This window comes from Eretmochelys imbricata, chromosome 18, assembly GCF_965152235.1.
Source record: "Eretmochelys imbricata isolate rEreImb1 chromosome 18, rEreImb1.hap1, whole genome shotgun sequence".
Lineage (NCBI taxonomy): Eukaryota > Metazoa > Chordata > Testudines > Cheloniidae > Eretmochelys > Eretmochelys imbricata.
Window position 1 is genome coordinate 5,892,915 of NC_135589.1, and position 23,001 is coordinate 5,915,915.

The window sequence follows — 23,001 nt, forward strand, 5'->3', positions numbered from 1 at the left end:
CCAGCCACTGGCTGTGCGGCTGCCCCTGCTCCTCCATGGGCCAGAGGACTCAGGGCCGCCTCCCCCCCTTTTTTTTTCCTCTGGCGGTGCTCCTCCTGCTGCGCCCCCCAGTCGATCATCTTGCACACCCGACTTTGGAGACCACTGGCCTAGCCTGTGATGTACCAGTGCTGACAGTCCCTCCTGTACCAGGAGCTCCCATCAGACTGTGATCCTGTTTGATGGCTGCCTGCACAGTCACTGTCTGAACATTAAACTTCTGTTTTCAGGCATTACGTTTCCTTTGCTGGGAAAGGTCGATTGATACTGTCTGTAGCACTGGGATCTCTCCTGCCTCCCCCACATATGCCCTCTCACTACTGAGTGCCCGCTGCCTGCAGGGGACTCCCAAATGCTGATCCTAATGAGCAATTTGATGAGCAAGTCTACTGGATAGTTTATACCCAAGTGGTGCTCCGGGCCAGGACTTTTCAGAGTCCGCATTGAGCACCATGCGTGCAGCCTTGCTCTGTTGAGGTCCAGAAGCTCAGTGAGGAATTCCTGCTCCCATAGTAGCAGCTGACTGGGATCCTGGTTTTTCCCCTCTCCTGTTTCCCAGATGGAGACCTAACGGACACTTTCAGCTGCCCGCACTCCGTGGCCTCTGATCTGAACGGCTGCAAGGCTTCCATGAAGAGTCCCACGCAGCGCTACAACCCCTTCAACGAGGAGAAGGTGGAAGTGCTGTCCTCCACCGAAACCACCCCGGCGCACACCGCCTCCCTGGAGAGGATGGACACCACGATGGAAGGCACAGACCAGCTGGAGAGCGGCACGGAGCTGGAAGTCATCAGGTCAGTGCCATGCCTCCCAAACACAAGGAGAGGGGTCTGCAAGCTAGTTGTGGGCAGGAGCTGACATTTGCCGTGTGCTCTCACTTGTACCACAGGGGGGTTATTGCTGGAAGCAGGAGCCCGGCAGGCAGTGATTCTGGGTTCTTGTTTCATACCTCTGGGGCCAGACTTTCCAACGTGCTCAGCACCCATCAACACCCATTGTTCTCAGTTGGGGGGGCGAGGCAGCGTTTCTCCATCGTTCTCAATGGGAACTGCCAGAGGCAGAGTTCTCTTGAAAATGTGGCCTTTGAATTTTATGAAACTGATACTATAGCATGGGGAACAGAATGAAATATCGTAAAACGAGAGCCACAGTTGTGGTCCCCTGGGACTGACTTTCCGATCCCTGAGCATGCAGGGCTGGCACTAAGAGAACAATCCTTTTCATACTGATTTCATACTAGCCCCTTTTTATTCCCGCTGCACATCTCAGGTATATCTCCTGTATTACCCTCAGCACAGCACCCTGCATTTAGCTCAGTGCATATCAGCTGTTTCCTGGTGCAGGATCTGAACCTTCCAGGTCTCCCCCTCCTCCTACTGCTAATGGCATCAGTTGATTCATTCCTTCACTCAAGGCTGCCAGGCCTCTTCCCTGATGGCCTCGAGAGGCCTGACCAGCCTAGAAACAAACCCCGTGAAGGACGTCAGTCAGTGGAGGCTGGTTATATGCCACCCCCTTGGTAGGCTGATGAAGACGCCGTCTGCAGGGCAGCCTTGGCACAGCCTGACCTGTGGCTAGGAACGTCCATCTGGTGAGAGTTGTATGTTTCTAGGCACAAGCTGATTTGCTGTAGATGTAGCAGATCTTGTTCCTCAGGCCCTGGGGCAGCTGGCTGGCTCTAGATGCACCCATACCTGACAATTTATTATCAGCAGAGAAACCACATATTGTTTTAAACGTTTAAATCTGCACACCTGTATTGATTTCTTGGCCTGTGAATGTGTCTGATAGGGGGAGTTACTGTTTGATAGTGCCTCGCTCCAGAGCAACCCCCACATGATGCTCCTGGCATGCAGCGAGGGCCACGGGCTCTCCAGTGATCACAAGACCTCTGTTTAGTTTCTCATCAGAAAGTCAGTACTTCCAAGAGCCCAGCAAGGGCACTGATTGAGACCAGACTGAAGGGAGGTTGCCCCTACTGAACCACTAACCCCCCCTTGCAGTAATACCCTGGGTTCTCCCCAGAAGTCTCTTACCCCTGCTTAACTTGTGGGATCTCTCAGCCTGCGGTGTTCCAGCCTGGTACATGTCCAGCTCCCTGGTAGCTGGGGGAAAGGGCAGTGGGAACAGCTGCTGCTTCTGACCTGCTGGGCTTTCTCCAATGCTGAGAGATGGGTGAGCAGGAGTGGGATTACATTCTGCTTTCTCTGGGGAACCTCCCTACACTCAGCACCCAACCAATGGGAACAGGATAATAGGTGTTCTGGCCCTTACTAACAGCAACCCTGACTTTGAGCCTGTTCCTGTCTGTGGCATGAGCACCCAGAATGCCACCTTCCACATGCGTATGGAGTGTCTATAACTAGAAAAAGGATCAGTGTGGTGGGTTGACGGCTCCCTCTACTGGCAGCTAGAGGCACTCTACATTGAATTTCCTCCATAAACTGGCACCTTAGAGACTAACACATTTATCTGGGCAAAAGCTTTCATGGGCTAGAACCCACTTCATCAGACGCATGGAGTGGAAAATACAGTAGGCAGGTATAAATATACAGCACATGAAAAGATGGGAGTTGCCTTACCAAGTGGGGAGTTAGTGCTAAGGAGGCCAATTCAATCAGGTGGATGTGGCCCATTCCGAACAGTTGACAAGAAGCCACATCCACCACAATTGAATTGGCCTCATTAGCACTACAAAAAGTAATTTTCCCTCTGTTGATATTCACCCCTTCTTGTCAACTGTTGGAAATCATAGAATCATAGAAGATTAGGGTTGGAAGGGACCTCAGGAGGTATCTAGTCCAACCCCCTGCTCAAAGCAGGACCAACACCAACTAAATCATCCCAGCCAGGGCTTTGTCAAGCTGGGCCTTAAAAACCTCTAAGGATGGAGATTCCAGTTCTTCACCACCCACCTAGTGAAATAGTGTTTCCTAATATCCAAACTAGACCTCTCCCACTGCAACTTGAGACCATTGCTCCTTGTCTGTTGTCTGCCACCATTGAGAACAACTGAGCTCCATCCTCTTTGGAACCCCCCTTCAGGTAGTTGAAGGCTGCTATCAAATCCCCCCTCATTCTTCTCTTCTGCAGACTAAATAACCCCAGTTTCCTCAGCCTCTCCTCATAAGTCATGTGCCCCAGCCCCCTAATAAATTTTGTTGCCCTCCGCTGGATTCTCTCCAGTTTGTCCACATCCCTTCTGTAGTGGGGGGACCAAAACTGGACACAGTACTCCAGATTTGGCCTCACCCAGTGCTGAATAGAGGGGAATAATCACTTCCCTCAATCTGTTGGCAGTGCTCCTACTAATGCAGCCCAATATGCCATTGGCCTTCAGTTAGGATGGATGGGCCACATTAGCGCTGACCCCCCCACACACTTCATAAGGCAACTCCCATCTTTTCATGTGCTGTGTATTTATACCTGCCTCTGTATTTTCCACTCCAGGCATCTGATGAAGTGGGTTCTAGCCCAGGAAAGCTTATGCACAAATAAATGTGTTAGTCTCTAAGGTGCCACAAGGACTCCTTGTTGTTTTTACTGATGCAGACTAACACGGCTGCCCCTGTGAAACCTGCCTTTCTTGAGAGGCCTGGCACGGAGATGGAATATTTTGAACGCAAGTAGAGAGGCTACAACAAGTGAGATGGGTTGGCCAGAGGCAGGGAAGTCCAGTGCTTAGAACAGAGGAACAAGAGTTGAGAGACTTGGATTCTTTCTGCCACTGACTCTCACCTAGTGTCCTTGGGCAAGTCACGTAACCTTTCTACTCTCATTTCCCTATCTGCGGTGGGGACTAATACTTCCAAGCTGACAGGAGTGTTGTGCAGCTTCAGTTAATGGCAGCAAAGGGCAGTGTGGTTCTTGGATGAAAGGCACTGTGCGTGTGCATCTGAACCTGATTAAGTGCTGGGTCTTTGAGTGCCGTCCTGTTCAGCTCTGAAAATACACCCCTGGGCTTTTCTCCTCTAGCCCATTGTTTGTGCATCCGAATCCTCTGATTAGTAGAAACACCACCCTGCGCGTATGAGGAATAACCCAGGGGGTGGTGTAAGTGCACAAGAGGGAGAACCAGAGAGTCCAGGGTTCCCTCCCATGGGCACAGAGGGCAAGGTTAGGCTCTGGTAACATCAGTGCAGGTTTCTCCCCTTGCAGATTAGCTAAAAAGAAGAAAACCGGCAAGAAAAAGAAGGTGAAATTGGAGGAAATGGTGAACCCCCCTGCCCCCAGTGCCACGGAGGCTGGCAGAGACGGTGGCACAAACAGACTGAGTGAAGGAGCTGAGCTGAAGACAGACAGGAGGCTGCCCTCTCCGGAGGGCCAGGAGAGGCCAGGAGAGACCAGCAAGCACTCGGCCCTGAGCCAGCTGGGCCTGCGGATCCCGGAGATGAAGGACACCTCCATGGAGAGCATGGGGCAGCCGCTGAGCAAAGTGATTGACAAACTGAACGGGCAGCTGGACCCCAGTGGCTGGAACTGCCCTGTCGACCCCCCCAATCAGTCCTTTCGGACTGACATGCCAGAGGAGACCCTGGATGGACCGCCCTCTGGCAGCTATATCGAGCGGATTTCGACCCCCATGGACTTCTACCGCTTTACCGTCGAGAGTCCAAACTCTCCTGCGCCAGGTGGTGGCGACCATGACCCTACAGGGGCTGGCCAACCGCCATATGTTCCTGGTAGCCCTGAGGCTGCTGGACAAGATGAAGAAGGAGGAGAGGGAGAAACAGCTGGGGCGGTAGAGGACGCTCAGGAGGAGGCAGATAAAACCCAAGCCAGTGAAACGGAAACTGGCAACATGGAGGCGCTCAGCAGGCTGAAAGGAGACCAGCCCAGTCCCTCTCTGAGCAGCGCTGAGGACTCGGGGGTGGAGGAGGGACAGGGCAGCCCGTCGGAAATGGCCCATCCATCGGAGTTCAGGTAAGGCGAAGGGGGTAAGGGGTGTCTTTGCAGCAGGACAGCTCCGACTCTGAGGATCTTCGGGCAGGACCCGGAAAGCAGCAGTGTGGGGAATGGCTCTCCGGATAAAGTTTCCCCTCCATGGGCGAGAAGAGCGGCTGTGTGAGACCGTTTGCTCCCCTCCTTGGTCTGAAGGAGCTGGGAGTTGGGGGGTGATTTTTGGGCAGGGGGGTCCTGCCTTTTGGAATTGGGGGTTTCTGTAAGAGTGGGCTAGTGCTAGCTGAGATGTGCAGTTGGCTTTGTCTGGGTACTGGGGGTGGGGTGTTAAGTGGTTGACACGGGTGCCAAGGGCAGGGATAGAGGCCATGATATGAACTGAACAGAGCAGTCCATAAAAGAGGGGAGGCACAGCCCACCCATGTCATCCCAGATTTCCCCTCTGCAAAGGCAGGCCCTTCTGAGAAGTGGCGGGGAGCAGGAGGTAGGAGCCGGGGAGGGGCAAGAATAGCCACTTTACCCTGTATATTCACTGCTCCTGCCGGTGACCCCTGGCCACATCCCCTGCCAGCCCTTGGCACAGCTTCCGCAGGAGCAGCTCACAGGTGAGTGGCAAGTTCAGAGCTGAGGCCACCCCAGGACTCGGGAGCTTGCAGTGCTACCTCATAATACCACCGCCTGCTGGGACCCGAAGACGTCCACTACTGCACCTTGGGGTGCGCTTGGGGCCCCTGAGATACTTCTGCAGGGAAGGGTCCCTACATATCAAACCCTCCTTCCCACTTCTCTCAGGGTGGATAACAACCATCTATTGCTGCTGATGATCCATGTCTTCCGGGAAAACGAGGAACAGCTGTTCAGGGTAAGTCTGGCCACGTGAAGGCAAACGCCTTCCTCAGCCTCCCTTACAGCAGTTGTGGTGCTGAATGTGGGTTATTGACTGAAGGCTGGGAAGGAGGCACTAGCATCTGGGAACTGGTGGGTTCCTCTCCGTATGTACTCCTTATCTCCCCGGGCAGCAGGGAATCTTCAGGCAGGTCCCATCTACACTAGGAAAGGTGCTGTGGTGCTGGGGATGGAGTGGAAGTTAAGGATAATCTAGGCATGGCCGAATATCTAAACAAATACTTTGCCTCAGTCTTTAATAAGGTTAATGAGGATCTTTGGGATAACGGTAGCATGACAAATGGGAAGATATGGAGGTAGATATTACCATATCTGAGGTAGAAGCAAAACTCGAACAGCTTAATGGGACTAAATTGGGGGGCCCAGATAATCTTCATCCAAGAATATTAAAGGAATTGGCACATGAAATTACAAGCCCATTAGCAAGAATTTTTAATGAATGTGTAAACTCAGTGGTTGTACCGTATGACTGGAGAATTGCTAAAATAGTTCCTATTTTTAAGGAAGGTAAAAAGAAGCGATCTGGGTAACTACAAGCCTATTAGTTTGACATCTGTAGCATGCAAGGTCTTGGAAAAAAATTTGAAGGAGAAAGTAGTTAAGGACATTGAGGTCAATGATAAATGGGACAAAATACAACATGGTTTTACAAAAGGTAGATGGTGCCAAACCAACCTGATCTCCTTCTTTGACAAGGTTACAGACTTTTTAGACAAAGGGAATGCAGTGGATCTAGATTTACCTAGATTTCAGGAAGGTGTTTGATACCATGCCACGTGGGGAATTATTAGTTAAATTGGAAAAGATGGGGATCAATATGAAAACTGAAAGGTGAGTAAGGAATTGGTTAAAAGGGAGACTACAGCGGGTCACGCTGAAAGGTGAACTGTCAGGCTGGAAGGAAGTTACCAGTGGAGTTCCTCAGGGATCGGTTTTGGGACCAATCTTATTTAATCTTTTTATTACTGACCTCGGCACAAAAAGTGGGAGTGTGCTAATAAAGTTTGCAGATGATACAAAGCTGGGAGGTATTGCCAATACAGAGAAGGACCGGGAAATCATACAGGAGGATCTGGATGACCTTGTAAACTGGAGTAATAGTAATAGGATGAAATTTAATAGTGAGAAGTGCAAGGGCATGTATTTAGGGATTAATAACAAGAATTTTAGTTATAAGCTGGGGACGCATCAATTAGAAGTAATGGAGGAGGAGAAGGACCTTGGAGTATTGGCTGATCACAGGATAACTATGAGCCGCCAATGTGATATGGCTGTGAAAAAAGCTAATGAGGTCTTGGGATGCATCAGGAGAGGTATTTCCAGTAGCGATAAGGAGGTGTTAGTACCGTTATACAAGGCACTGGTGAGACCTTACATTGAATACTGTGTGCAGTTCTGGTCTCCCATGTTTAAGAAGGATGAATTCAAACTGGAACAGGTACAGAGAAGGGCTACTAGGATGATCCAAGGAATGGAAAACCTGTCTTATGAAAGAAGACCAAGGAGCTTGGCTTGTTTAGCCTAACCAAAAGAAGGCTGAGAGGAGATATGATTGCTCTCTATAAATATATCAGAGGGATAAATACCAGGGAGGGAGAAAAATTATTTAAACTCAGTAACAATGTGGACACAAGAACAAATGGCTATAAACTGGCCATCGGGAAGTTTAGACTGGAAATTAGACAAAGGTTTCTGACCATCAGAGGAGTGAAGTTCTGGTATAGCCTTCCAAGGGAAGCAGTGGGGGCAAAAGACCTATCTAGCTTCAAGATTAAACTTGATAAGTTTATGGAGGAGATGGTATGATGGGATAACATGATTTTGGCAATTAATTGATCTTTAAATATTCATGGTAAATAGGCCCAATGGCCTGTGACTGTGATGGGATGTTAGATGGGCTGGGATCTGAGTAACTACAGAGAATTCTTTCCTGGGTATCTGGCTGGTGAATCTTGCCCATATGCTCAGGGTGCAGCTGATTGCCATATTTGGGGTCGGGAAGGAATTTTCCCGCTCCCAAATATGGAGGAGGCCCTGGTGGTTTTTCGCCTTCCTCTGTAGCATGGGACATGGGTCACTTGCTGGAGGATTCTCTGCACCTTGAAGTCTTTAAACCATGATGTGACTTCAATAGCTCAGACATAGGTGAGAGGTTTATCGCAGGAGTGGGTAGGTGAGATTCTGTGGCCTGCACTGTGCAGGAGGTCAGACTAGATGATCATAAGGTCCCTTTTGACCTTAATATCTGTGAATAATATCGTTAGTGCATGGCCTCATTATAGCACGTCTGCCTTGTGGAGTAGGTGAGACCTGAGGGTGCCCTGGAGCCATGCTGCAGACAGGGGCGTTTCGAAGGCTGTGGCGCAGTCTGGGGACACGGTTATTACACGGGCTAGAGAACCCAAGTGCACGTCAGCCATGGAGGAGGCCACCGCATGCTGACTGGATCCCGAAGCTCGTAGCTTTGCACAGTGGAGATGGAATTGTGGCCCTGCTGCACGGGCGCCCATGGTAACTGTGGGCAGCGAGCATGGAAGCTCTGTTCTTTATGTGTCATCTCTCCTCTTCTCGCAGATGATCCGAATGAGCACTGGGCACATGGAGGGGAATCTTCAGCTGCTCTATGTCCTGCTGACGGACTGTTATGTGTACCTGATCCGGAAAGGTAGCCCATCCCAGTGGCCTCTCTAAATTACCTTCCTGGGAGGCACCATGGAGGCCGGCAGGGGTCTTTGGTCTTCAGCAGGGGGTTTACCTGTAGAAGTCTAGATGTATCGTGAGGGTGGCGTGTGGAGTACACACCCCTATGGAAAGGGCCATCTGCCCCATAGGTTCACACCACAACCAGCTGGCTCCAGGGCATTTGTAATGCTACATATCAGCTGTTGGGGGAACCAGAGAGGGGCAGGCCTGCTTAGGTGACAGGCACGGTACCTCACCAGCCAGTTTGCCAGGGACAACCCTTCTGGCCCCTAGAAGTTCAGATCCCCTCCTCCTGCTCCTCAGAATCCCTGGGCTGCTAGTTCTGCAGACTGAGCTCCTGCTGCTAGGCGGTGGGCGAGATCTGGGCAAATCTCTGTACTGCGTCTGGGGAGTCTGCCCATACACCTGTCCTGTGTCCTATGCTAGGAGCCGCAGAAAAGCCGTACTTGGTGGAGGAGACTGTTTCATACAATGAGCTAGACTACATCTCGGTGAGTCCAGGCCTGTCGCTCGCAGGGTGCAGCAATGCGCTGGGGGAAGCGGAGAGGATGTGAAGGAAAACGCCTCTTGCTTTGCCTGGCTTTTCCAGTCCCCGGGGTCTGTCCCTCCTCTTGCCGTTGGAGGACGCTGAAGAACGACTCTTCCATGGCCGGGAGGTTTGCAGGCTCAATGCAGGTGACCTAACTGGGGATGCAGAGGGAAGCGCCTTTGCCTCCTCAGCCCTCTGGTGCCACCTCTACCTGCCAACATCATCCCATCCCAGCTGTTGCTCTGCCACTTGGGCTCTGACACAGCCCCTGCTGCTGGCTCCCCCCGTGGCCTTTAGCCAGCAGTACATCGGCCTTTTCAGGGCACATTTGGGGTGCCTTTCCAAAGCCTTGTCCCCATCCTGCTCCTCAGCCTCCCTAATGAGTGCTTGTGTGTTACCACGACAGGTTGGCCTGGATCAGCAGACAGTGATGTTGGTCTGCACCAACCGTCGGAAGCAGTTCCTGCTGGACACCGCCGACGTGGCCCTTACAGAGTAAGCTCTACTGTTGTGTGCAAATGGGTTGATCTTTCCATGCGCCTGGGGTTATTTGTCGGCCACTCCCCTAAAGCCTCTGGGCTGCCCCTTATATCTGGAAAATTACTTGGGAAGCAAATGCAAGTGATTCTAGTTAAGGGTAGCATTTGGGGAGGGGCTGGATCTCATGATCTCTCTTTCATTGTTGTTTAAAAGTCCCAGGGCTGTTGCTCAGATTTGATGATTGGTTTAATTACAACAATTTAGCCCCACAAATGGTTTGACTTCGATTGCATTAAAAGTTGCAAAATGCTCCCAATAGCTCCCTCTGCTGGTTGACATGCCGTGCTGTCTGTAGGGCCTGCTACTTTCAATACCTCTCTAATTATCCTGACGCTGCTTACATTTGTTTGGTTCCCAAGACCCGCTGGGGTGACCGTGTTTTGCGGTGAATGGCTTTGCCTGTTCTTATTGCAGAAGAAAGGTTTGACATTAGCCTTCCTCCCATGATCGGGCAGTGACTGACTGGCCGCAGACAGAATAGGGATGAGGACAAATTGTCGGGTTTTGAGTTCACTGGCAAATCTGCAGCTCTGCTGTCACCATGTTGGGCAGGGAGAAGGTGGCTTGTGCCCTCTTGGACTCTTTAGGCCCCATGTGACTTCTTAGGCAGCACTCTGGACAGCTCTCTCGTAAGCCAGTTGAAATGTTCTCTGTTTGTTTTCCTTCCCAGTGTGTTACTTCAACGGGGCTTTGTAAGTTCAGGTCCCTGAGAGGAGCGTTCTCAGGCTCCTTCCCAGAGATCAGCAGCTTCAAAGCTTCCATTTCCTTGGACTCTTACTTTATATCAAGACCCTTTAGCACCTTTGGGCCCCTATCCTGCAGTTGGATCCATGTAGGTTGAACCTTGTGAACCCCTTTGCGATATCGGTGGGAGGCATGGGTCTGCCCCTATGGACCTGATTGCAGGATTGAGTAGGCACTATAATTTCTGAGCTGGCATCCCAGCTCTCCTTGTGAACTGTGCTCCAGAGGGGTGTTAGTCCGAGAGGTGACCTCAACGAAGATCTCCATTCTCCCCTCCCCCAGGTTCTTCCTAGTCTCCTTGAAGTCAGCCATGATCAAAGGTTGCCGAGAGCCGCCGTACCCCAGCATCCTCACCGACGCCACTATGGAGAAGCTGGCGCTGGCCAAGTTTGTGGCCCAAGAGTCAAAGTGCGAGGTGAGGTGGGAATTAGGAGTATCGTGAAATATTTTCTTCACTGACGTCTCTTCTTACCAACGCACCTTCTGTGGAGAGGGGCTTCTTACTGGGCTCCTGCACTCTATTCTGTAGTGCCCTCTTCCCACAGGTATTAACTCAACTATGCAGATCAGTCCTCGCCACCTGTCCCTGTTGTGGTCTGTTCGCTGCTCCATACCACCCCAGAGGTGGCTGCAGTTTCAGCAGCGGGGTCCTTCAGTGTCCCATCTGTCCTGCAGAGGGCTGGGCTGAGTTCAGTTGTTAGGAACTGCATGGAGACGCTCCAGTGGAAGGTGCTCTGTACCATGATTACACTGTATTAAGCCTTGTGCCATGTAGTCCCTCACAGGAGCGATTCTCTGACTTGCTGCCCGATCCTTTTCTGTCCAGGCCCTTAAGGCTCTCAGAGATGTGTCCTAGAGATGTGATTCCTGCGGTATGGACCCCCCAGGCCAGGCTGCTGCTGTCCCTGGGATTAGCCCTATTGCTGTTAGGCCTGGGAGATTGGTAACCCTTTTGCTCAGTCTGCTGGTCTGTCTCTCACAGGCTTCCGATGTGGTCGTGCGCTTCTATGGCCTCATTCACTGGGAGGACCCCATGGATGAGACATTGGGACCGGCCCCTTCCCTTTATGCTTCTTCTGAGAACTCGGTCACTAAAGAAGGCATCCTGCATTACAAGTCTGGGACTTCCTACCTGGGGAAGGAGCACTGGAAGACCTGCTTTGTGGTGCTCAGGTGGGAGCTGGGACTGTGTTCACAGGGGCGCTCTGACAGGTCTGGAGTGTGAAGTGCTGAGGGAAGGCAATGCAGTGGGGAAGCCTTGTTGCTTGGTACGAACAGCCTTGTCTGGAGGAGCCTGGACGCCCCTGGGCGAGTTCAGGATGGAAAGACACCAGAAATCCCATCCCGACCGTCAGCCCTTATTGACCTTAGCAGATTGGCACCATAATATAAGGCTAACTTTTATCCAGGAGCAGGAGTGGGCCTTCTCCACACCCCTCATACCTTCAAATCTCCCTCCTGCCCACCCCCATGGCTGCTAGATCGGGCGTTGTTTGGAGCCCATTATTGTTTCTGCTCCAGTAAAGCCAAGTGACCCCTCGGGGCAGAGCCAGAGCTGGGACTTGGGTCCAGTCCTGGTTGCTCATAGCAGCAGCCCAGGGAGCTAAGCCCTGGGCAGCCTGCACTTGATGTAAATGATACTCTTCTTGCTGCCCTTGTTAATGTTGTACCATGATAGCAAGAGATAGAGAATTCCAAAGATCCTGTTGTCCTGAAGCCCAGGATGAAGTCCCCTGATAGAGACTTTATCCAATATCCAAGTGCAGACCTGACCTGTGCTTCTTTAGCTCTCGTTCTGGTGAGGGACACGGGCTCCGGCTACAGCCAGCCTCTCATAGCATCAGTGTGGCTCAGTCCCATCACAGCCTGTGCTGTGCTAGCAGCAGGAATCCACTGTCTAGCAGGGAGGGAAGTTTATATGACAGCTGCTGGGCTAAAGTGAGGGGAGGTTTGTGTTGCTGGTCAGGCGGCACTAGCTGAGTTATCTGCTTTGTCTTGTGTTTCCAATCAGCAGCAATGGGATCTTATACCAGTATCCAGACCGTACTGACATTATCCCTCTGCTCTCCGTGAACATGGGGTAAGCGGGCACTAAGCATGTTAGCTGTGGTGCAGTACTGTAGCAATGTTCCTCTCCCTACTGAAGTTGTACCTGCCATAGGCAGTTGATCATGTCACTGGGTCTCATTAGAACTGGCCTGTGGAGTGAGCTAGGGTGTCTTTGTCTGCTGGAAGGGATGTGTACGCTAAGTACATGTGTTACGTCTCTGCACCTCCCAGTCTCTCACACCAGGAGAAGGCAGCAGCCCACATTTAAGCTGAAGCGGAGAGCGGTGGACAGTCTTGGATGATTGGTAATGCGAGCCGGAGCCTTTCACCTGTATTTCACCAGTTGAGATCTCCCAGCAGCAGGGAGAGAAAGTCAGTGATATCTGAGGGGCATTTGGCCCTATGTGAAATGAGTTGGGGGGAAGACCTCAGGCCAGTCCCTAGTGTGCAGGGGTCTGTGTTCCACATCAGAGACTACCATTACAGACAGCTGACGGTCAAATGAGCCATGGAAACTGGACTCACCCGCCTGCCCCCCAGGTCCCTGCAGGTTGGGACTGAGGTACGGAAGCTGGGCAAGATGAGGCCACTTGCACTGTGCTGGAGATAAGTGCATCCACTTCCCAGGACTGTCGATCCAGCGCTAAGATCATTTGAAGCATACATCTGCTGGGGATAACTACACAGGAATTCCCCAGCGGTTGGCAGGCTATCAGCAGTGATCCCCATGCTAAGGTGCAGAGATCAGTCACTGAAATACAACATGGCAGAAACTCTTCTCTTTCTGTGTTAAGTCAAAATTGGTAGGGATCTGGGAGTCAGGACTCCTGGGTTCCATTCCTGTCTCTGCCACCGACTCCTTGTGTAACCTTGAACAAGAGGCTTAGTCAGTGACTCGGTTTCCCCATTTATAGAAAGTGAGTTATTGTTTGAAGCTTTAGGCCTAAGCATGTGCACAAGTGCCTGTGAAATCCGTGGGAGCCCCAACCTGTATCTGAGAGCAGAGTATTCCCTTTAACAATATGGTGTTCCCTGAGTTTGGACCCTCCCATGTAAATACCTTCCCCACCCCCACCTCTAAGTGCCCCTCTAGGGGCTCTCTGCTAGCCCACCTCACTTGCTCTCCACTCCCGGATGGTGCAGAGGAAGAGAAGCCAGGTTTCTAAGCCATAGTGATTAGAACCAACATGTCAACTTGCACCTGGGGACCCAGTGCTGCTCAGAGGGCCTGGACGTGCTGGACTCACCGGGACTCGTTTCACCGAGCACTGAGTTTGCTTTCTGTGCCAGCTGAAGCTTCAGAGGGCGTTGCGCTTACCCAACGGGAGGTGGCGAAAGTTTGGGGTGATGGTGAAACCAGGAATGCCACAGACTCTGAGCTACCTAGAGACGGCCCAAAGCAGGCCTGAGTCATCGCTGCTAGCTTGGTGTCCGGAGGGGTATAATTACTCTGGGATTGTGAGCTTCTTGGGCAACGAGTGCTGCAGTGGTATATCCACCCCGCTACCCCCACCCAACATTACCTCCATCCACTCCAGTCCGAGCCTCAGCCAGCTTGTCATTGGCCAGGCCCCAGTTTTGGCCAGACATTGAGAAAGCTTGGAATCGACCAGGCCGAGATCAGGAGCTGTACGTCAGAGCTAAGAATCAGCACAGCCCCGAACACCTCCCAGTCACTTCCAGTGGCTTCTCATGTGCATTGGAGTGGGGGAAAGGGCAGAATGAAGCCCGGAATCGCCCCACATGAGGGGTCCTCGGGCTGATGGAAGGTGAGGAGCCTCAGGGCCTGTGAGAGGAACATCTATAACACCTGGTGATGTTGAGGCACGTCCTGCCCTCCCTGGAGCAGTGTGCCCAGACGCATGGTGGATCTGGGCCCTTTGCTCTCCTCCCTTGTGGTCGTCTCTTAGTCTCTGATCTCTGCTTTCTGATCCTTTCAGGGGGGAGCAGTGTGGCGGGTGCCGGCGATCGAACACCACAGATCGCCCCCACTCCTTCCAGGTGATCCTGACCGACCGCCCTTCCCTGGAGCTCAGCGCCGAGAACGAAGAGGAGATGGCAGACTGGATGCAATACTTGTGCCAGGCCGTATCCAAAGGGGTGAGCAGCTCCCTGTGTGCTCGCTGATCTGTGTGCGGCACAGGGCCACTTTGAATAGTGCCAGGCTATGATCCGTTTTCCTGACCCTGAAGGGAAACCTGCCAGCCAATGAAACCGTTGTGTAACACTCTGCAGTTAGCGTGCAAGAGGTGTGGGGGGGTGGAGATGAGGCCTGCGGTCCAGCATCGTCGTCATCTGTAAATTACACATTGTTTTGTCCATCTGCTTCACATCCATCCCATGCATAAAGGAGCCAGGCTCTCCAGCCCCCTCCCAGGGGTTCATTGAAACCTGTTAGAGGGCTTATTCCTTCACCCTTCCACTTCCCTGGTCCTTCTTGCATGAACAGAGAGCAACAATACCCGAAGTCCAAAGGTGCAAACAATTCGATGTTTATTGGGGTGAACTTTCAGCAAACTTAAATCCAAGTTCCTTTTTCCTTATTTTCGAATCCTAACTTACTTCCTGTTTGCCCCTAATTTATATACTAATAGTCTCAGCTATACCTTAACCAATCATTTTACTGAAATTTACCTAACCAATCCTAACACAGGTTTCAGAGTAGCAGCCCTGTGAGTCTGTATTCACAAAAAGAAAAGGAGTACTTGTGGCACCTTAGAGACTAACAAATTTATTTGAGCATAAGCTTTCGTGAGCTACAGCTTACTTCATCGGATGCATTCAGTGGCTAACATATTGTAACATGATTAGCTAACCAATTATATCCCACCACCCTAATTAGTTTACACACAGCAAAATTAATTATACAGCAGACAGAAACAATCAGAACTAGACAGAGACCATGCAAATAAACAATAGCAAAGTGGGAACTATAATGACAAAACAATACAGAAGTGAGGATTTCACAACTACATCTATAAAGACTTAAGGGTTTCCCAGCTGTGTCTATTGATAAGCGAGTTCTTACCAAACAGAAAACTATCAAACTAAATTTCCTTTTACATCTTCTAGGCTCTTCCCTTTCTCTGGAGGTGATAGATCGGATCACCTTGCTAACAGCCCCAGATTGTCTTATTTCAATATGACTGGTTTGAAATGTGTGAGGACGTGGCCTTTCGTTTTCCAGCTTATCCCTGCTCCCACTGCTTAGCCAAAGGCCTTAGCTTAAGAACAGAGCCTCAGACTGTCACATGAGAGAAGGCTCTTACACAGGCAGACAGTGATTTTCATTCTTTCTTTTATACCTCTCTAACTAGCTAAATGATAAACATAGACCTACATTCTTAAAGTCTAGGCCTTTACAGACAGGCCCGAATATCTGTATCCTAACACTCCCCCCCCCTCTTTTTTTTTTTTTTTCTTTTTTTTTCTCTTGGGATTTTTCTGCCCAGGTATTCCTGGAAAAGAGTAGGACATATGGAGACACACTTCCTGATAGGGCCAGGCAATCAAGGTGGAAGGTGTCGATATTTCATCTGTCCCACTGCCCGTTGTGTAGTACTGTGCCCTGCACCTTCTCTCTTACGGGCATACCACACCTATTCCAATTAGTGTTCCAGACTTTCACCTGCCAGCCAATGAAACCTTTGTGTAGCACTCTGCAGTAAGCGTGCGGGGGCGCCTGAGGGCTGCAGTCCAGTATTGTCGTCATCTCTAAATTACACACTGTTTTGTCCATGATCCCATCTGCTCCACATCCATCCCGTGCGTAAAGGAGCCAGGCTTGAACCCCCCTGATTGTAGCTGATCATTCTGAAGCAGAACCCTCTGGGGTCACTTTCCACATTGGGGCAGTACTTGGTCCTCGGTACCAGGTTTGTAAAATGACTCTCTGGCTTTGTAGACTGCAGTCTCTTAGATGTCTGCCGTGCCCATAGCATCAAGTGGTGGGGTCATAGAATCATAGACTCATAGAATATCAGGGCTGGAAGGGACCTCAGGAGGTCATCTAGGCCAACCCCCTGCTCAAAGCAGGACCAATTCCCAGTTAAATCATCCCAGCCAGGGCTTTGTCAAGCCTGACCTTAAAATATCTAAGGAAGGAGATTCCACCACCTCCCTAGGTAACGCATTCCTGTGTTTCACCACCGTCCTAGAGAAAAAGTTTTTCCTGATATCCAACCTAAACCTCCCCCACTGTAACTTGAGACCATTACTCCTTGTTCTGTCATCAGCTACCACTGAGAACAGTCTAGATCCATCCTCTTTGGAACCTCCTTTCAGGTAGTTGAAAGCAGCTATCAGATCCCCCCTCATTTTTCTCTTCCGCAGACTAAACAATCCCGGTTCCCTCAGCCTCTCCTCATAAGTCATGTGTTCTAGTCCCCTAATCATTTTTGTTGCCCTCCGCTGCACTCTTTCCAGTTTTTCCACATCCTTCTTGTAGTGTGGGGCCCAAAACTGGACACAGTACTCCAGATGAGGCCTCACTAATGTCGAATAGAGGGGAACGATCACGTCCCTCGATCTGCTGGCAATGCCCCTACATATACATCCCAAAATTCCATTGGCCTTCTTGGCAACAAGGGCACACTGTTGACTCATATCCAGCTTCTCGTCCACTGTAATCCCTAGGTCCTTTTCTGCAGAACCGCTGCCTAGCCAGTCGGTCCTAGTCTGTAGCGGTGCATGGGATACTTCCGTCCTAAATGCAGAACTCTGCACTTGTCCTTGTTGAACCTCATCAGATTTCTTTAGGCCCAATCCTCTAATTTGTCTAGGTCCCTCTGTATCCTATCCCTACCCTCCAGCGTATCTACCTCTCCTCCCAGTTTAGTGTCATCTGCAAACTTGCTGAGGGTACAATCCACACCATCCTCCAGATCATTAATGAAGATATTGAACAAAACCGGCCCGAGGACTGACCCTTGGGGCACTCCACTTGATACCGGCTGCCAGCTAGATATGGAGCCATTGATCACTACCCTTTGAGCCCGACAATCTAGCCAACTTTCTATCCACCTTATAGTCCATTCAGCCAGCCCATGCTTCTTTAACTTGCTGGCAAGAATACTGTGGGAGACAGTGTCAAAAGCTTTGCTAAAGTCAAGGAACAACACGTCCACCGCTTTCCCCTCATCCACAGAGCCAGTTATCTCGTCATAGAAGACAATTAGATTAGTCAGGCATGACTTGCCCTTGGTGAATCCATGCTGACTGTTTCTGATCACTTTCCTCTCCTCTAAGTGCTTCAGAATTGATTCCTTGAGGACCTGCTCCATGATTTTTCCAGGGACTGAGGTGAGGCTGACTGGCCTGTAGTTCCCAGGATCCTCCTCCTTCCCTTTTTTAAAGATGAGCACTACATTAGCCTTTTCCCAGTCGTCCGGGACTTCCCCGAATCGCCATGAGTTTTCAAAGATAATGGCCAATGGCTCTGCAATCACATCCGCCTACTCCTTTTGTCCTCTCGGATGCAGCGCATCCGGCCCCATGGACTTGTGCTCGTCCAGCTTTTCTAAATAGTCCCGAACCACTTCTTTCTCCACAGAGGGCTGGTCACCTCCTCCCCATGCTGTGCTGCCCAGTGCAGTAGTCTGGGAGCAGAGCTTGTTCGTGAAGACAGGCAAAAAAAGCATTGAGTACATTAGCTTTTTCCACATCCTCTGTCACTAGGTTGCCTCCCTCATTCAGTAAGGGGCCCACACTTTCCTTGACTTTCTTCTTGTTGCTAACATACCTCAAGAAACCCTTCTTGTTACTCTTAACATCTCTTGCTAGCTGCAACTCCAGGTGGGATTTGGCCTTCCTGATTTCACTCCTGCATCCCCAAGCAATATTTTTATACTCCTCCCTGGTCATTTGTCCAATCTTCCACTTCTTGTAAGCTTCTTTTTTGTGGTTAAGAGCAGCAAGGATTTCACTATTAAGCCAAGCTGGTCACCTGCCATATTTACTATTCTTTCTACACATCGGGATGGTTTTTCCCTGTAACCTCAATAAGGATTCTTTAAAATACAGCCAGCTCTCCTGGACTCCTTTCCCCCTCATGTTATTCTCCCAGGGGATCCTGCCCATCAGTTCCCTCAGGGAGTCAAAGTCTGCTTTTCTAAAGTCCAGGGTCCGTATTCTGCTGCTCTCCTTTCTTCTCTGTGTCAGGATCATGAACTCAACCATCTCATGGTCACTGCCTCCCAGGTTCCCATCCACTTTAGCTTCCCCTACTAATTCTTCCTGGTTTATGAGCAGCAGGTCAAGAAGAGCTCTGTCCCTAGTTGGTTCCTCCAGCACTTGCACCAGGAAATTGTCCCCTACCCTTTCCAAAAACTTCCTGGACAGTCTGTGCAATCCTGGGTCCTGACTCAAGGAGCCCCCGCATGCTGAAGGGATCCCCTTTTCCATACTGCCATGGTGTTGATACATAGCGCAGGCCAACAGCCGTGGTGCTCTGGGGCAACGACAGTCCTGCCGGGAAGGAGACCAGGCTCAGGCATGGCTGGGGGGCCCAGTCTCTGGGGCACGGAAGCAGCTGGTGAATCAACCACTGCTTCCCCCTCAGCCAACAGAGAGGCCCTGGCTTCGAAGCACATCTGTCTGTTCAGACACTTGGCCAGCCCCTCCCCAGAGCATCTGAGCACTGTCATTTCTAGGGCCTCTGTGACTGAACCAAAAGGGCAGCTCTCGAGGGATCCTTAAGATAAACAGTGAGGCAGAGTCTCGTGCACAGCCCAGGATTTGAAGCTGCAGAGGCGACCTGGAGTAGGATCTTGGAGAATGGGCCAGTGGAGGGTGGGCAAGATCCTCTGCTGGCGTAGATCAGTGTGGCTCCACTGAAGTCATTTACACCAGTTGTGGCTCTGGGCCTGGGAGTGGCTTCTATCTCAGGCACAGGCAGCAGCGTCCGGAGAGAGACCCCTGCACGTACGCTGGGGCTGGATGAGAAGCAGAGCATTGTGGCCTGCAGCCAGCAGGGTGACTGGTTCTAACAGTTTACCTTTCACACGCCCCCAGGTTATCCCCCAGGGCGTGGTCCCCACGCCTTGCATCCCCTGCTGCCTTGTCATAACCGACGAGAAGGCCTTCACCTGCCACGAGGACTGCCAGACGAGCTTCTTCCGCTCGCTCGCCACCGTGGAGCTGCCGGACGTGGCCACTGTCTCTATGGAAGCCGGCAAGGAGTACTGTATAATAGTGAGTGTGGGCGCGTGTGTGGGTCTGACAGGCATACAGAAGCGGAGCTGGCTCCAGTAAGTAACCGCTGTGCCTCTCTGTTGGCATTTAGGAGTTTGCTCAGGATCGCAACCAGTTCATGCCCCCCTGGGTCCTGTACTTTAGTTGCACTACTGAACTGGAGAGGTTCCTCTTGGCGCTGAGCACTGTGTGGAGAAATATCTACCAGGTAAACAGGCCCAAGGCAGTGCTGGCAGCAGGGTGAGCTGCCTGTTCCTGCATCCCTAACTGGGTTAGGAGGCCCAACTGCGGGGAATGGGTGGGGCTGGCTGGTCTTGCAGAGGTTGGCCTGCATCTGCCTGCAGCTGGGTCGGGTTCAAACTCTTGGCCTCCATGCTTAGGGTAAGAGAGCAGCGAAGATCCACTGAGCCTGCTGGGTCAACACAGCCCCCACTCCTGCCTTCTGCGGGTCAGGTTTGGTGGCCGTGGGGAGAGCTGTGTGCCTGCTGAGGGGGCAGGCACTGAGTGGTGTGGCCGGGGAGCGATGGGCAGTACCCATTGCTGGGGGTGTCACGTGGCTATCCTCACTGGAGGCTGCAGCTCACAGCCTGCATTGGAGATGAGTCAGCTGTGATGTGTGTCCTGGGTCCAGCGGGAGTTGGACGCTAATTTACACCAACTAGTGTCTGCTCAAGGCAGGCTCTGTCCAGGGATAACAGTGGGGGCTGTGGGGCAGGACTAAGGGGTATCAGCAGAGCTGGGGTGTGGGGACCCAGAACCGGATTGGCAGCGAGTGCCATAGGTCAAGAGTGAGGGGCATTGGGGTGAAGACTGGAAGAGCAGGGAGGACTGCAGGGCAGGCGGGAGAGGCATCAGGAGAGCATGGGGGGAGGTGAACGGTGACATAACCCATCCCCCACACTGCCAGCGCTGTTAGTCCTGCTCTTCCACAGACCCTAGTTTGTCTGGAGAGCCAAAGCAGTTTGTGGTGGTGGCAAGGTTCCTCAAATGGCCACGTGCCGCCCACCTCCTGGGCAGTGACCCGCAGGGTTCCTCGGGCCTGACGCAGCCCCACGCTGTGTTACAGTTTGTGCCACTCAGCTGCAGTGACCCGTGGCTCTCTGGGTGTTGCAGGTTGATCTCCAGCACAAGGCAATCCAAGAAGCCTCGGTCAAGAAGAAATGCGAGGATGCCTTGAGCCTGATCCACAGCGCCTGGCAGCGCAGCGACAGCCTGTGCCGTGGCCGGGACTCCCGGGACCCCTGGTGTTAACAGAGGGAAAGACACAACCCCACGTTATAAGAGGCACAAACTAACCTACCCACCCCTGACACTAACTCTGTGGGGCAATCCTGCCCCTGTCCTGGTGGTGGGAGGTGCAGGCGGGCAGACTCTCTTCAGCAAACCAGCTTACGTTCTCCTTGGCAGTGTCTGAACTCGCTGCAGGCGGGGTTCCCAGTGATGTCCCTCTAGCTGGGAGCGTATGTGTGTAAATCCTGGATTGGCCGAGCACTGCCTCTCAGCGCTTGCAATAGCGAAGCTTGGGCTTGTTGAGCGGAAACCTTCACCCTGCACCGTGGTACGTCGCTTCTCTGCTGCGTGGCACCGGGACCATATGGTACCAGGCCCACAGCGTGGGCGTTAGGGGAGCTTCATCTAGGTCAACCACCATGCGTGGACACATGCATCAAGTTCTTTGTGCAGCGGGCCTCGCAGAGACTCTGGCTGGGTCCAGGCTCTCCTCCATCACCCGAGCTGCCTCTGGGCAAGTTATTCTCTCCTTAAAGGAATAATAACCTAACATTAATGAGGGTGGGGTGGGTCTGGGCAGAGCGTTTGCTCATTTCATCGTTGGGCAGCAGACTGGGTCCGAGCGCTGATTAGTACTGATTAGTTGTTCATTTTAGAACACGTTAGGTTGTAAATGTGGTGAGATTGGAACACTAAATGGCTGCTGTGCATGTTTTATCCTTGCTAATACAATCGCAAACTAATGCACTGCTTCACCTCAAGGGGTGCTCATCCCCCCGCCCCAACACCTCTCCTTGACCATTCGTGAGCTGCATGGACTGGGTCTTCTCTGCTCAGGAGATCTCTCTGGTAGTAATAGATCTCTGCCCAGGGCACATAACCTGTCCCATCACAGCCCTGCAAAGCCACAGCGAGAAAGAAAGATGTAGCTCAGGTAGAACAAGTTGCACCCGGGCTAGCTCAGTTTTCGGGCTGTGGTCGTGGGTTCCTGGGTCTGATCTGATGTCTAAAAGGGGAGAGAATGGGAGAAGCTGGAGCGCAGGGTTGTGCTTGATCCAAAATCAACCCCCTTCTGGAAGCACAAGCAGCATGTTCAGCATCAGAGATGTTGGCCATTGGTATGTAGGCCCCTCTCTCTTCCACCCACTTGCCCAGTGGCTGCTGCTGGAGTCGTTGGGAGATTTGACACAGGCAAGGGGAAGTGTGTGAGAAATACTGAAACAAATCCAGGCAACCTAATGTAGGAGGAGCAGAGAGATTTAGACACATGGGGATTGAGAATTTCAGAGTATTCTAGAGGATTTAGACAAACGCCTTCCATTCATTTAACTGGAACATGTGTCTAAATCTCCTGGATTGCTTTCCAAATCTCAGCTTTGAGAGAGGTCGTACAAATATTGGAGGGGGGGCGGGGGGAATATCTATTAATCCTTTGTGTGCAAAAGCAAATCCTTATGAAACTGGGGCCATGTAAGGTAACAGCAATTATCCACTGTGGAGAGTGGTTTGGGGGTTTTATTTGTTTGGGAATTTTTTTAATAAGTTGGAGACCTAATGTAATATATATTCATGGGGCCTTTTTTTCAGGAGGTGAACTTTGTGACTGAATGTACGTGTATATACATCTGCTTCCTCTGCCCCAGAATAAATACTCATTGGTAACTTGGTGCCTGTCCTGCTGACGTCTGGCGAGCTGGAATTCTCTCATTGGCAGCTGGTTTTCCTCTGTGGCTTGCTCTAAACCATCACTGGTAATCTATGGGCCAGGATCATCATCAGTCTGGGGACTGAGGCTGGTCTCATTGCTGGGAGGAATGAAGGACTTTGAGAACCAAGCAGTGGGGTGTTGAAGGTGGAGAGTTTGCCCTGAAGGGCTCTGCCCACAGATTGAAACAGGAGGAGACCCTGAGCCATATAAGGAATCTTTAAAAGAAAAACCCCTGCCCCCTGTTACTGTGCTTAGCTGGACTCCCCTGGGCCTGCCTACGCTTTGTCTGGGCTAGACTGTTGCACAGCTTCCTATACCTAGGTATAGTTAAAGTGCTAGAACTCCCCTGGTGGGCATGCAGTTCTGTCAGTAAGGGTGCTTCCTACTGGTACAATGGTTCCCATACAGAAAGGGGCACCTGCTGACCGGGTAGAAGGCACCTGTGTCCACATGAGGGGTTGTA

At 51.5% G+C, this 23,001-nt stretch overlaps 1 protein-coding gene across 5 annotated transcripts in view; it reads left to right on the forward strand.

Annotated features, from left to right (window-relative positions):
• Window positions 1–22,492, forward strand: part of PLEKHM2 (pleckstrin homology and RUN domain containing M2) — a 71,895-nt gene extending 49,403 nt beyond the window's left edge. For 3 of the 5 annotated variants that reach the window (XM_077837204.1, XM_077837207.1, XM_077837206.1), the window contains 13 exons: window positions 599–833; window positions 4,198–4,962; window positions 5,731–5,800; window positions 8,419–8,509; window positions 8,974–9,038; window positions 9,483–9,571; window positions 10,643–10,775; window positions 11,343–11,533; window positions 12,375–12,440; window positions 14,350–14,509; window positions 19,421–19,600; window positions 19,692–19,808; window positions 20,714–22,492. In XM_077837204.1, coding sequence (XP_077693330.1) covers window positions 599–833; window positions 4,198–4,962; window positions 5,731–5,800; window positions 8,419–8,509; window positions 8,974–9,038; window positions 9,483–9,571; window positions 10,643–10,775; window positions 11,343–11,533; window positions 12,375–12,440; window positions 14,350–14,509; window positions 19,421–19,600; window positions 19,692–19,808; window positions 20,714–20,851 — 2,300 coding nt within the window. In that variant the 3' untranslated portion in view covers window positions 20,852–22,492. The remainder of the gene's footprint in view (window positions 1–598; window positions 834–4,197; window positions 4,963–5,730; window positions 5,801–8,418; window positions 8,510–8,973; window positions 9,039–9,482; window positions 9,572–10,642; window positions 10,776–11,342; window positions 11,534–12,374; window positions 12,441–14,349; window positions 14,510–19,420; window positions 19,601–19,691; window positions 19,809–20,713) is intronic. The other 2 variants (XR_013348353.1, XR_013348354.1) reach the window with 2 other exon arrangements.
• The last annotated feature ends 509 nt before the right edge of the window (window positions 22,493–23,001 follow it).